This window comes from Arachis hypogaea, chromosome 13 (genome assembly GCF_003086295.3).
Source record: "Arachis hypogaea cultivar Tifrunner chromosome 13, arahy.Tifrunner.gnm2.J5K5, whole genome shotgun sequence".
Lineage (NCBI taxonomy): Eukaryota > Viridiplantae > Streptophyta > Magnoliopsida > Fabales > Fabaceae > Arachis > Arachis hypogaea.
The window spans coordinates 136,496,582-136,512,461 of NC_092048.1; the positions used below are offsets into that span (position 1 = coordinate 136,496,582).

General features: G+C 26.0%; 1 protein-coding gene across 2 annotated transcripts; it reads right to left on the minus strand.

The window, feature by feature from the left end:
• Window positions 1-7,788: 7,788 nt before the first annotated feature.
• LOC112791878 (putative protein NRT1/ PTR FAMILY 2.14) lies at window positions 7,789-13,285 on the minus strand. 2 transcript variants are annotated; one of them, XM_025834896.3, is made up of 5 exons: window positions 13,015-13,285; window positions 10,481-10,569; window positions 10,159-10,376; window positions 9,314-9,885; window positions 7,789-8,815 (listed from the first exon to the last, which is right to left on the minus strand). In XM_025834896.3, exons 1-5 carry the CDS (start codon window positions 13,068-13,070, stop codon window positions 8,005-8,007), a joined length of 1,746 nt encoding a protein of 581 aa, XP_025690681.1. In that variant the 5' UTR covers window positions 13,071-13,285; the 3' UTR covers window positions 7,789-8,004. The 2 variants fall into 2 exon arrangements, with proteins under 2 accessions (XP_025690681.1, XP_029153082.1); XM_029297249.2 differs by lacking the exon at window positions 13,015-13,285 and having other exon boundaries at window positions 10,481-10,733.
• Between the last annotated feature and the right edge of the window lie 2,595 nt (window positions 13,286-15,880).

Below are 15,880 nucleotides of genomic sequence, written 5' to 3' on the forward strand. Positions count from 1 at the left end.
TTAGACCATAAAAGTGAAGTGTACATTCAAATTTGGAGAAAAAGATAAATAGATTTTAATAAAAAAATAAATAAATTTTTTATTTTTTTATGTACATATATTTAAGTTTTTTATAATTTAAAAATATATATAATTTTTTATTTTTTTTTAAATTTAGACATATCGATCTCTTATATTTATTTGAGTTTGTCAGATTTAACGAAAAAATCAAACGTGACTTCTGTTGTACTGACTTAGTTGATACAAATGTACATGTGAAAAATTTTTTAAAATGGAATAAATTAAACACAAAAATCGATGTGTCCATATTTAAAGAGATCAGGAACTTAAATATATTTTTTCATTTTTAAAGATGGATTTAAATGTTTATAAACTAAAAAGTCAAAGACCAATTTGTCATTTTCATTAAAATCAATCACTAATATAAAATATATATTAAAATATAACATTAAAAATTAGTTAAATTATATATGTATTTATATATAAATAATTAAATATATAATAGTTAATTTTAATATACAAATAATATTTTTATAAAATAATAATATTAAAAAATATCTAAAATTATATTATATAAAATAATATCCATAATTTTATATATATAACATCGATAATTACACATTTATTATATTACAAATTATTTTAATAATAATTAATATATATTAAATAAGATCATTTTAAATTATTGAAACTAATTTTTTATTATCTTCTAAATATTATTTTTTGTAAAAATATATAATAATTATATTATCAATAAATTATAATTTAAATAATATAATCTTTCCGTACTAACTTATAAATCACAAGTTGGAGTCTCAGCTCATTGGCAATTCTGGAAAGAAAAAAAATTGCTTGGTGCGTTTGCCATGCTCATACGTTCATTAATAATGCGTGGAACAGTGGGACCCTATATATGCTCCTTTTCTAGATCGATCTATGTGTTTTTTAGACCATTTTCAATAAATAATTCATTCCGGTCTTTATTTGTGGCGCATCTGTATAAAAAAATAATGCTTTTGCATTATAAATAATAAATAAAAATTTAAAAAATCTCTCTCTTTTTTATTAAAAAAAAATTAATTTTAATTTCAATTGTAATTTTACTTAATTAATTAATTAAAGTAATTAAAATTAATATAATTATTATTTTTTTATAATAATATTATTTAAATTTATAAACAACAACAACAACAACAAAGCCTTATCCCACTAAGTGGGGTCGGCTACATGAATCAAACGACGTCATTGTGCTCTGTCATGTATCATGTCTACAGAGAGACCGTTTACATGTAGATCTCGTTTGACCACCTCATGGATGGTCTTCTTAGATCTTCCTCTGCCTTTCGCCCTTTGTCCATCTTCCATCTCATCCACCCTCCTGACTGGATGTTCTATCGGTCTTCTTCTCACATGTCCAAACCACCTGAGACGCGATTCAACCATCTTTTCCACAATGGGTGCTACTCCAACTCTCTCCCTTATATCTTCATTCCTTATTTTATCCAATCGCGTGTGACCACTCATCCATCTCAACATCTTCATCTCTGCCACACTCAGCTTATGTTCGTGCTCTCCTTTAGTCGCCCAACACTCCGTACCATACAGCATAGCCGGTCTTATAGCGGTGCGATAGAATTTACCTTTAAGTTTTAAAGGCACTTTTTTGTCGCATATAAAACCAGATGCACTCCGCCATTTTGACCAACCTGCTTGGATCCTATGATTTACATCATGTTCAATCTCTCCATTATCCTGTATGATGCACCCAAGATACTTAAAACTTTTAACTTTTCGTAAGGTGTTCTCTCCAATTTTCACCTCTATATTGGAGTTTTCCCTTCTCAGACTGAACTTACATTCCATATATTCCGTCTTGCTACGGCTTATGCACAGACCATACACTTCTAGAGCTTCTCTCCATAATTCCATAAATTTATAAATTCAAAATAATTTAATATTATAAAATATTAAAATAAATAACTTAAATTTAGTTAATATTTTAAATTTTATAAATAAAAATAAATAATCCAACTAAAAATTATTTAATAATATGTAAAAATTAAATTTATTTTTTATATAAAATAAATTTAATTAATTATAATTTAATATAAATAATATAAAAAATATTTGATATTAATTTAACATAATTATTTATATTAATTATAATTTAATATAACTAATTATTAAATAATTAATGTAAATAATTAATTAAATAGATATATAAATATTTAATATAATAAATTATTATAATTATTAATAAATTAATTATTTAATATATATATTTAATATATTTTTATTTTTTTATTAATTTACTAATTTTATTGGTTGTTATTGGTTGTTACAAGTTTCTGTTTAGATGGATTCTCAATCTTGATTTACGTAAAGAATCTTCTTTCTTTTTTTACTCAAATGGTAATTGAGTTCCATATGTCAGAAAAAAAATCTATTTCTTAGCATCGGAGTTGCTCTTAGTGTGGTGAACACTAAACCAGGCTACCTCGTCAATTTAAATTTGGTCTATTTAACTTTATAGTTTGTACGTATTGATTTGCTTATTTTATTTCCAAAAAATGTTGGACGAAAAGATTACTTTTTGGGATAAAAATCGTAAACAAATAAAATTGTTTCAATGGGCGGGTCTTCAGAAATCAGAACGGATTAGATGAAATATTTAAAAAATGTTATTTTTAAAAGTATAGTCCCGTTTAAACGGATACACGGACTAATCAATGAGTTTGATCCATTTGTGTTTCTATCTCTATTTTCTTCCAATTTGTTTTAATTTTGATAAATATTTCAAGGTCCGTATACTTGTCTAATAAACCAATGTGCAACGATGACAACCATTATTGGACCAACTAACGTACAAAGATGTATTTGCTCATGCGTCCACAGCTCTTTGCCACTGAAATCCAAACGTAACAAGACAAACAAATTTAAGGTACACGAATATATATACATTAGTCTAACCATCACTATGATGTTGTCCCTATTAACAATTGACGCAAACGAATTGTGACCATTCTTTACATTACTTTTCTCTGATCTTAATCATATGGATATAGATGTGAAACAAATCTTAATCATTTAGTTTAGGTTTAATTTGTATGTCCACACTACCAAAATTAAAATACCGTCTTTAATTTAGCCATGATTTCGATTATGACTAAATATGTACAATAAGTAATGAGACATTGCGATATATACAATATACAAAATATAATAATTAAGCTGTAGAGTATTTATCTATTTTTGTTTCTAAAAAATTTTGGACAAAATATTTTATTTTTAACTAAAATTAATTATTTGAATAATTTTCAATAATTAATTTCATCAGTCATTTAAATTTTTTGTTCGGTTAATTTTAATAAGAGACAAAATGATCTCTAACAACTCTAATGCGAACAAAATGGTTCATGTCTCTTTTGTTCGAAAACGACGCTGTTCTCCTCTAATTTTCATTATATATTGCATAATTCTAACATTTATACTCTCTCATTCTTCACCTTCACAATCTTTTTCTCCATCTTCTCCTCCTTCAACTCCAAGATCAAGCCATGGTGTAACTATCACGTATATCGCACCTACTTCAACATGTCATATACCACAAATTTTTTAAATTTTGTGACTGGTACACCCACTTCCTCCACAATAATTCACCCACCAGAAACATCCACCTCCATATCCTCGATAACAACATACCTCCAACCCCAACAACATTCACCATATCCTCAAAACCAAGTTCCACAACTATCCCAATGGCACGTCTTTCTCCACTATTCGGCAAACAATATAGATTGTTGGACATTAGGACATCATAAAAAGATTATCCTTCGACATCATATGCAAATTCTCATTTGGAATGGACTCCAAGTGCTTCATTCCTTCTCTCCCGAAGTCCAAGCTGGCAGACAGTTTCGACCTCGCATCCAAGTGCTTCATTCCTTCTCTCCCGAAGTCCAATGCTGCCGTCGCCGATTATATGAAAACTAAAGCGATTACTGGACATTGGTTCAGAGAAGAAGTTGAAGGAAGCGATCAGAGTGGTGGGCAATGTGGCTATGGAGATAATAGGGCAGAGGAGGAGAAAGATGGTGATGACGACGCCAGATTTTAACAAATCGGGCTTTGCTGTCTAGATTCATGGAATCTATCGAAGACGACAAGTACTTGAGAAATATAGTCATTAGTTTACTGAGTATGAATTGGTTGAGAACAAGTTGAGAATTTTAATTTTCTTCTTGTGGACATTGAAGTTGTAGAGTGTGCATTGCATAACTTGAAATTGCAGTGTTAAGCTGTTAGGGTTATGCGAGATATGATGAAAATTAGGTAAGAATAATATCGTTTTCGAATAGAGGGGATGGGGGACTATTTTATCTCCCGTTAGAGTTGTCAAAGACTATTTTGTTCTCCGTTAGAGTTGACGGAATAAAGGACCTAAGTAACTAATAGAATTAATTATTAAAGACCAATCGAATAATTAATTTTAGTTGAAAATTAAAATGTCTAATCTAAAATTTTTTGAGAACTAAAATAAATAATACTCTAAAATATATGTCAATAGATATTATATTAAAAAAATTAATATATTAATTTATTTAATATTTTTCGAGCAATTATCATATTCACATCAAAATATAATCACCGAAATGTATTATCAATTGTAAATTTTACTATTTTAGCCTTCGGTATTGTCTAAAGAATTTGATATTTTTTACAAATGCCAGATGATTTTTAGTTTATTTTTGGATTAATTTAAATTTATCCAATTCTAATACGATATTAGACTAAAAAATAAAAATTGTTATTGGGTTAACCCCAACATATACAAACTTAGGTTGTTAAATTTCATATTTCAAATATTTATGTAACCTGAAAATCTTATAAATATAGTTAAATTTTAAAATGTTTTTAAAATTAGCATCTTGTATGAAAATTGTCTTTGAGATTTTAATTACACCAATTATGTTTACGAAATTGATAAAAGTGCACCACATTAATTTTCGGATTATTTTTTGTTAATGGCGTGATGACATAGCTTGATGATGTAGATTGTTAGTAACACGTATCACTCTATAGTTTGATCACGTATAATGATATGATAATGTGTATATTGACCAGTGATATATGACATGCTGATGTGGACAGTTGTATGTGTTAGTTTGTGCAATGTGTCGCAACAATATTCGACGTCCACGTGTCATCTGCTATATCATCATTGTAGATGCACCAAATTAGTCCTTCACTTTATATTAAGTAACTCAATTTAATCTATAAAATTAAATGCATGCACCAAATTAGTCCCTTTACTAGCTTTTTCTCTTTTTTTATTTTATAAATTCAAAATTCTTAATACCTTTAAATACATTAATTTTGATTCTATTTTCTTCGTATGTTATTTAAATACAAATATTTTTATAAAATATTTTTTCTCTTGCATGTACTCTTAATCGCCGTCTTGGAGCTGATATGAAGGCATTTTAAATATCCTCACTATCATTTTAATGCAAGTTTTTGCATCTAGCCTATCTACATACAACCGAAACGTGTGTTTTAAAGAATCGGTAAAAAAATGTATTTTGATTCTTGAATTTTTTTTAAAAATACATAATTTTAGATGAAAAAAGTATCTAACTAATCATATAATTCTTTTTTTATAATAACATACTTATATATTATAAAATTTATCAATGTTAAATGATTGTAAAAAATATATATAATTAAAATTAAAATCTTAAAAAATTTATATAAGTAATTATATTTAAACAATATGTGAAAAATAGAATTAAAATTATTACTGAATCAAAGATTTGAAAAATTTGAATCTTTTAAAAAATGAGAAAAGACTAGTGAAGAGACTAGTTCGATACACGTCATTTAATTTTATGAATTAAAATTAGTTACTTAATATAAAGTGAGAGACTAATTTATTACATTTATAATAAGAACATAACAGATGACACGTGGACAAATACCATTACAACACACAACTATCTACGTCCACATACCACATGTCATTAGTCAACACATTATTATACTATTACACGTGATCAAATCATAAAATGACATATATCACTAACTAATAATTTACGTCATCAAACTATATCATCACATTGTTAACAAAAAAAATTAAAAATTAATATAATACACTTTTATCAATTTTAATTACGTAATTAATGCAATTAAATATTAAAAATAATTTTGATGCATAATACCAATCTCAATTAAGATGATCAATGTTGTATAAACTTTTGCTTTCGTTCAGCTTAGTACGTAGTGTTGGTTTTGACGTCAACGTTTTCATTTTTATTTTGAATTGGTGCTACTCTCCTTCCTATGTTTGAGGGGACGGGTTTGGGTTAACCACTGATAAATTAAAAATAAATAAATAAAATAATAAAAGAAGAAACACTAAAAGGTCTTGTAGATAAGTGGTTAAAGTACTTAAGTATGACTTTAAATTGCACGTTATCTATACGTATTATAAATCCAAAAAAAAATTTACTTTTTTTTAGAGACGGTAAAATAATATTTTTTTATTTATAAAATGTGTATATTTTTTTAAAATTTTAAATTTTTTTAATTTATTTTAAATTTTTTGTGTTAATTAATGTTAATTTTATCTTTTTTTTTTAAAATAAATTATTTTTTATAAAAATATTTTTTAACAAAAATTTTATTTTTTTGTCATTAAATTTTACTTACCAAAATACTTTTTAATAAATTAATTTTTTATTGATAAAAATTGTATTTTTATCAAAATATTTTTAAAAAAATTATAGTTAAATTATTTTTTTAAAGATACCTTTCAATAATTTTTTAATTATTAAATTGTAATTTTACCAAAAGTCTTGTTAATAATTATAATTATATTTTACTATTAATTTTTTTATATCAATATATATTATTTTAACATTAAATAAAAAAATATTAGTAAGATTATTTTTTTATATCAATATAAATTAATTGTTATACATATTAATAGAGGTAAAAAAATTTATTTAATATTAAAATAATATATATTGATATCAGAAAATTAATAGTAAAATATAAAAATAATTATTATTACAAATTTTGGTAAATTTATAATTGAATAATTAAAAAATTATTGAAGGATATCTTAGAAAAAAATAATTTAATTATTAATTTTTAAAAAAAATATTTTAATAAAAATAAAATTTAATCAATAAAAATTAATTTATTAAAGGAAATTTTGATAAGTAAAATTTAATGACAAAAAAATAAAATTTTTACTAAAGAGTATTTTTGTAAAAAATAATTTATTTTTCTTGAAAAATAGATATATTTAACATTAGTTAACACAAAAAATTTAAAATGGATTAAAGAGGAGATTTTTTAAAAGTTATAAGAAAGAAGAATGTATATTTTACAAATAGAGAAGATATGAGTATCATTTTAACATCTCTTAAAGGAGGAGAATGTTTGTATTTTAAAATCAGAATGTTTGTATTTTAATGATAACTTTTTAATAATGTTTAATTTATAGAGTTTTTTATTTCTCACAATTTTGTAAAAAAAAAATTACAAATTTATATCAATACTAACTCTTCCTTATTTTTGGTGCTAAAAATACTGATTTCTAGTATTTACTAAAACTATTTTTAGTGAAAAATCAGACATAATTCTCTCAACTTTACAAACGTTGGATAACCGAGTTATATTGCATTTGTTGTGTCACAAAAAAAAGACATAGTGGCCCAAGGGTCAAAAATATCTTTTTGTTTTATGCATGACCCCAAAAAAATCCTTAAATCTCAAGGATAATAATAAAAAAAAGAGCACTTTATTATTACATAAATTAGTCCACTCAAAATTTATAGAGAACAGATATTGAACATTCTCACATGTGAATGCCTACTAATTATTAAGCATAATAATATAATAAGATAAACTTAATTAAACAAACACACACTACCATATATGTTTATGTTGATTGTTAAATTCTCTTTCTTGGTCCTCTCACATTGACCTTGTAACTTTTTAAGTATAGCGACGAGCACAGAAGATGAAATAGCACATATTCAACATCATGAACCCTGCAATGATGAAATAGAAATACTCCAACCTACCCTTATTAATATCACTATCAAGCCAACCATGTTGATCTCCTTTCTTGCCAGTGAAGTTATGCACAACATTTATTATAACATTGCTAAGGTTACTAGTAAATGACAAATTTAGACAAAGCAAAGAGTTGCTTATGCTTCTCATTCCCTCAGGTGATTCTCTATTGAAAAGTGTAGTGTTGCCAACTTCTCCAAACACATGAATGCATCCAATTAGCATTGATTGAGGTGCAAGCCACAGGACTGACATTGGTGCAACCCCGTCCGGCGCATCTAGGGCTATCGCGAGACGCCTCCTCCGAATTTCTACAAATCCGGCTACTATCATGGCCAATATCCCTGCGCCGTGTCCCAGCGAGACTCTCTGGAGGACCGTGAGGCCTCCTTCTTGTTTAGTGAGTTTCTCGAGGGCCGGCGCGAGGAGTTGGTCATAGATAGGGAGGCATACGCCGATTGTTAGCATTGTTATGACGGATACTGAGGCAGGGTGCATTTCAAAGTTGTGTGATAGGTGCCTGTCCATTTTGAGGGCTTGTGAGACTGGGAATATTGATTGTTGTACCACTGGAAGGAAGATTATGATGGTGGATATCCATATTGGTATCATTTTAAGCAAGCATTTCAGCTCTTCTACTTGTTGGATGCTGCATAGTCTCCATGGATCTCTGCTTGATTCATCCATGTTCATTTCATCTCCACCAATAAGAGCAGCCTTGTTTAGCCACCTAATAATGAAACAAATTCAAAGCAAATCAATAACAATACCAATTGCATGTGCAACTAACCCTGAATTATTATGGATAGATCTAATTAGTAATTGTTGAGTGAATAGATGAGTCATATTAATAAGTGGCAATTGTTGATTGGAGCATATGTGCATGAAAAACAGAAATAGACCAAATCCAAACTCAAATTAAAACCAGTTTAGGATTAGAGTCGTTTTTTTCTAATTTTATGTTAAGTATACATCAAAATCAGCCATAATTATCCGTATAAAATATAAGTTGAAATATAAATATATGTTAAAAATAAATTAAACAACATATGTATTTATATAGAAATATATTGATTGATTTTGGTGTATGAATAGTATTTTAAAAAAATAATGTGACACACAAATAATACCAAGGCAAACTTCAAAATTATAATTGGGTTGTTAAATTAGTTCAAAATTTAAAATAAAGATTTTTTTTATTAACATGGAAAAGAAATATTTGACCTACCTGAAGTTATATGTAAGAGGTAGGTTTGGTTCTCCATCGTTCTGAAGCGGAGGATCATAAAAAGCTTCCTGAGTTTCCAGATTAGGAGGCAAAGAAAGGTGGCGCTTGTGCACCGCCGCAACCACCACCTGAGCAATCTTAGAGAATATACTTCCCTGTGGCTTAACAAAATCATAAACCCTAGTCCCCGCAAAGAAAACAAAAATGGAAACCAACATAAACATAACTGGCAAACCATAACCAAGAGTCCAACTAACAGAATCCATGATGTAAACCAACAGAGTCTGGTTCATCAGCATGATCAATGTTTGTGTGGTGTAATACACATTAAAGAACCTTGTCGTTCCGCGCCGTCCATCGACCGTTGTCAAGTCGAATTGGTCGATGGCGAACGGAATGCTGCAAGGCCTGATTCCTCCTGTTCCTATCGAAAGGAGGAATAGGCCTATGAGTAGGACGGTTAGTTGCAATGTTGTGTGCCCTTTACAAACACCATCGAGTTGTTGTTGGAGAGTGCATGGTGTTGGATGAATGTGTGGCACCCATGTTGTTAGCATTACTACCACCATACCCTAATCAATTTTTATCGCCAAATCTTATAATTAGCGATGGATCTAGAAAATTTGAATCGACAAAAATTATATATTACCGTGAATTTAATTTTGATATACCATCGTCATAAAATAATTTTATACGTATATTTATATAATCATCTAAAATAAAGGATGAAATTAGATAATGTGCATCAAAATCAAAATTTACTATCATAACGTAAAAATAAAAAATTTTATATTATGTTATTATGATAATAGTAAATTAGTAATATTAAATAAATAAATAAATACCGTAAGACTGGCAAAGGATGCAATGGCGATTGTTGGGAATTTTCCTAAATAGGCATCAGCAAGAAAGCCACCAAGGACTGGAAGAACATTGGTGATGGCATACCAATTGTTAATGATGTTTGCAGCAAACACTTGATCCATGTTATAAACTTTCATCAAATACATTGTCAGGTTTGCTTGCATTCCAAATGTTGCCAACCTTTCCACAGTGTCATTCCCTGTACATACATACACATATGTCAGTAATAATGCTAACTATATTAATTTCAGATTATGTATCTTTATTAATAAACTGTGACAAATTTTATGAGGCATTGCTTACCTAAGATATAAGGCATTGCTTTCCATCCAGGCTTCTTTGCCATCTGTCTTTCTTCGTCTAGCAATTTCTCTTGCAATGACGATTTTGACCTGCATTTTGTTGAACAGAGTAGTGAGCACACTCTGCTACCGTTCTCTCTAAGTAGCCCCATTATATTGTTTGTTTCTTTTTCTTGTTTGTGGTGATGAAATAAGAATGCTTGGACAGAAAACATTGAAAGCTCTATACATTCTTTTATAGTAAAAATATCTAATTAAAATAATGGGGATGGCAAAATATCTCATATAAATAGCTTGTTTTCAGGGAGATTGATGACCTCAAAAATAATGTCCATTAACTAAAACTTTTGAATAATGTTCATCCAGAGTATAAGAGAAACTTAGGGGTTTAGTATTTTTTCTCATCATTTAATTAATATAAATATTAAATTATCTTTAACAAATAAATTTTATTAATTTTAATGTGTAAATTCTAAAAAATTAGATACAAATTGTATTAATTTATGTGTACAAAATTCGATAAATATAAATACAAATTATATATTTATTGTGTGTAAAATATTTATAAATATAAATGTAAATTATTACTAATTAAATATTGATAAAATATAATAGTATTACTAATCATATAACATTATTCAAAATATAAAAATCTGCATTGACTTGATTTTCGAAAGTGAACGTTACTTTATAATTCATTATATTATGCATTGACAAAATAAAATATATTATTTGTTTATTTATTTAGTTTTAACTTTGACCAATTTGTGTTTTTTTTCTTTGACCATTTAATTTTGTCCGTACTTTATGAATGACTTTATAGTTTATATTGATATTTATGTAGTAACTTAAATATTAAAATTATTATAAGATTGACTGTTTTTCATGTGTATATTTAATCTATGTATTATAACAAAATTTTCCTAAAATGTACTTGTTATAAAAAACAAATAAAATTTTCTGCAATAATTAGTTTTACTACTATCAAGTTTTTTAGATATATTATATTTCATATAAATCTATTGTCTCTAAATTTTTGGTTGAGCAAAATTGTACAACTTAATTTTTCCCCATTTCTTCATAAGAAAAATTATTGGCTATAAACAAGTTCACACTATAACTTTTGTTTTTCGTTGGTTTCAAAATCCCTCTATCTATCACTGTATTACTCTTAAATTCAAACTAATAATCTCATCAGTCAGTTTCTGACTCTCCAATACAAACAATAACGCATGAATATTAATTATTTCATCAAGCAATAACGACGAGCACAGAAAACAAAGTAACACGTATTCAACATTATGAACCCTGCAATGATGAAATAGAAGTACTCCCATCTTCCCTTGTTGATATCACTATGAAGCCAATCAGGTTTCCCTTTCTTCCCGGTGAAATTATGAACAATGTTTAAAGGTTACTGGCACCTGATTGGTTTCAGATAAAGCAAAGAGTTTCCAATGTTTAACAAATGCATAAACCCTAGCTCCAGAAACAAACACAATAATCGACATAAACAAAACCGGCAACCCATAACGACCAAGAGTCCAGCTAACAGTGTCTGGGAGATAAACAAGTAGGGTTTGGTTGAAGAGCATGATCAAACCCTGCGTGCTGTAGTATACATTGAAGAACTTGGTTCACCACAAGAAACAAAGGTTTAGCTACGGAAAAATTGTGACTAAACTCCAATTATATACCACAAAAAATTATTTGTGGCTAATCGGGAGTTACATTTTTAAATTGCTATAATTTTAGAGTTATTAGCCACAATTTTAAATATTATCGAAATCTTCGAAGAATCATGATTTATATATTATTATCCACACCACGCATACTCAATCGTGGTTAAATAAGAATAATCAAATAAAAAAAATATAATAAAATTTATTTAGAATTAATGAGATTTATTTATTTTTAAATTATTAAAATAACTATATTAATTGTACATTAAAATTAACTAATATAATATATATACTAAAATATAAAATATACATTGAACATAAATTATATAACACATACATTCACACAAAAATATATAGTAATTAATTTTAGTGTCTACTTTTAATATACAAATAGTTTTTTTTTCAAATTATTAAAACATAAAAAACGAATAAGCAAGTTCATGTGATCTCTATTTCAGCAAATTATATTTCAACAAACATATTAAATATACACAAAAATTTAGCCACTAAATAAAATATATTTTAAAATATAAAATATACATACATTAACAATAAGTAGTTAAATAATATATATATATATATATATATATATATATATATACAAAAATACATCATAAATTAATAACTGATTTTGTAGGTAATTTTTTATATATAAATGGTATTTTTATATTCCAAACATCATCTATCATATCACAGTTATATTTTTCAAATAGATATATATTCTCTAACATAAATCGGAATGTAATTAGAGCATATTATTCTGATAAAATTGTTCTAACAAATAAATAATCGGATAATCCTAACTATTTAGCACTATATAGTGTTAATTAACGAGAAAAACAATTAAACATACCGTAAGACTAGCAAGAGATGCAAAGGCAATGGTTCGAAATTTCCCCAAACAGGCATCAGCAACAAAAGCACCAATTACTGGGACAACATTGGAGACAGCATTCCATGTGTTAATGATGTTTGCAGCATGCAGGTACTTGATCCATCTTATTATAAATAATGCTCATCAAGTACACCATGAAGTTTGCTTGCATTCCAAAAGTTGCTAACCTGTCAACCGTATCATTCCCTGCCAATTAAATTTATTTTACTCCATGTTAATTCATAGTCCAACATCTCGATTAACATTGCTTTGTCATCTATATATATATGTATTCAACCTTATTAAAGGAAAAAATGTGACAACTATAATATCTCAATTTTATTTAATTTTAATCTGAAAGAGTTTTAATAGTAATCTAATCATATATTACCAGCTAAGTAAAATTAACTAATTTTTAAATTCATTACTTAAAAAATTATCTAATCATATAAAGTTGATTGAATGTTTGTATAAATTTTTTTTGTAATAATTCGTATATTAAAATTATTAGATATATAATCATTTATATATTTTTTTATCAATTTAAGTTTTTTTAAAAAAGTAGTGTTATATTTTATTATCAAAATTTTTATAACTAAAAGTTCAAGAGTTCGATCTCTCTTATACCAAAAAAAAAAGAATAATATAAACAAAAGACATATAAAAAGAAAATTTATACAAAAAAATTTAAACAAATAAAAAAAATACTCCTGTTAAAAGGAGCATATTAGATATATAATATAATTATTATGTACATTCTCTAATCAGTTTAAACTTTTGAAAAAAGTGGTTTCGAAAAAAAAAAAAATTCATAATATATATTATGTTTGATAAAGTATTTAAAAAAATTGGAATGGGATTCTAAAAGAGAGACATAATATAAGGAAATTAATTAGAGTATAGGCAACGAAAGATATTGATAATCCATATTATTAATGAAATAATGCATAGTCAAAATTATATACGAAGGTTATTTAATTTATTCTCTTCGAGTAATGTTACATATCAAATTTTTTTTATTATGAATCAATTGATGTTAAACTAAATTAATTAAAATAATATTATTCATAACTAATTAATTTTTGTTGATATTAAACTAATTTAATTAAAATTAATTAACAAAAAAATTTAAATATATAATATTATTTATTTTATTTTTCTGAAAGAATCGAATTTAACGTTTATGTGTAATCACACAAGGATAGGTTATTAATTAGTAGTAATATATGGAAGATGCATGACAACCTATTCTTCTAAATACCCGTTGTTATATATACTAAGCTAGCAGCTCGCTAAATATGTATTACTGTGTCTATTTAATCACTTTTCTATTTTTTTAAGAGGTTAGTTTTTATATTTTTATTTTTAAAATTATAAATTTAATAAAAAATTAAAAAATTAAAAATAAAAATATTTAAAAATAAATATAAAAATTTTATATAAATTATTTAATTTTTAAAACGTATAAAAATTATAAATTTAAATTAAAATAAATATTTAAAAAATTTATTAGATTGTTATTATACGTAACAAAATTAAGATAAATATTTATAAATATTATATAAATTTATTTTTTTTTAATAATATTTAATTTAAAATAAAAATAAAAATTTATATTTAAAATATTTTTTATCTTTATGCATAATTCTAACGAATAAAAAAATTTTATTTTTATAATTTTATATTAAATTTATTAAATTATTTTTAATTTTATTATTTTTTTAAAATTATTAATTTATATTTCTATTATATTTTCTCATTGTATCACAAACTATTATTTTTTTATTATTATTTTCTATATAGATACCTATCATTATCTCACCATTGCTGTTATATTGCCTTGTTATATATGTAGGGGTAGAAATCAGTCGAGTCAAGTCGAGCTTTACTTTTAACGAGTTTGGTTATGTTATAAATAGATAGTTCAAACTAAGCCTATATTTGTTATTTCATAGACTTTTTTTTTTAGATTCGAGTATGGCTTGTTTAAAACCCTCAAGCCCACAAGTCTATTTAAAAAATCTGTTTCATGAATTATAACTCAAAATTTTTTGTAAAACATAATTCGTTTAAATATCAATCATTAGTCACGTATTATAATTATATTTACAATCTAAAAATTAAAAAAAACTACAATTTTAACTAATCTTGACTATTAATTCTTTTTAGTTTTACTTTGTATATAATATAAGTAAATAGTTAAAAATTTAACCTAACAATAATTTATTTTTATAAAAAAATATTTTAACGAGTCGCTCAAGGACTTAGTAAGATTTTTTTAAGCCGAACCATGAACTTCCGATAAATAGCCCAACCTACTTTCACTGCTACCTATATCCTTGCATTACATTTGCTAAATGCACAAATAAAGAAGAGAAAAGAAAATTGAATTTATTTCTTACAAGTTACCACTGTGTGACAGCAAGAAAATGAGGCATCCAAAGTTTCCAAATAAAAATGGCATCTCTGAAAAATATATTATTATTTATTATATATAAAATTAGATGGTATCATGACTTACTATTTTTAAGCCAAACATACTTGTGGTCGAGCGTCGCAATATCAAGAAGTAATTTATCTGCTCCATTGTTTTTGCCTATGAGTTTTGTTGGGAACTTAGGAGGTCATTTTCTCTGTTATGCGTTTCAAATAATGGCTAATTACCTTTATACATTTGCTTTCCGACTTTATCCCTTTAAATATCGAATATTATCTTATGGGGGAATGTTGGCCTGTCCACTTTCGGGGTTGGCAAGCTCACTCAGCTCCTACGTTCTTCTTTTTTCTCCATATTTGTTACTTTCTTTCTAAAAGCTTTCGATAATAATAGATGCTGTCTTGGAAT

What these genes read in the sequence shown, in the direction of transcription:
- LOC112791878 (XM_029297249.2), bottom strand. Translation starts at nt 10,694, where the DNA reads ATGTTTTCTGTCCAAGCATTCTTATTTCATCACCACAAACAAGAAAAA. An exon ending in CATCCTTTGCCAGTCTTACG is followed by an intron (nt 9,886 to 10,158) that starts GTATTTATTTAT and finishes AAAATTGATTAG; the next exon opens with GGTATGGTGGTAGTAATGCT. An exon ending in CCTCTTACATATAACTTCAG is followed by an intron (nt 8,816 to 9,313) that starts GTAGGTCAAATA and finishes TTTCATTATTAG; the next exon opens with GTGGCTAAACAAGGCTGCTC.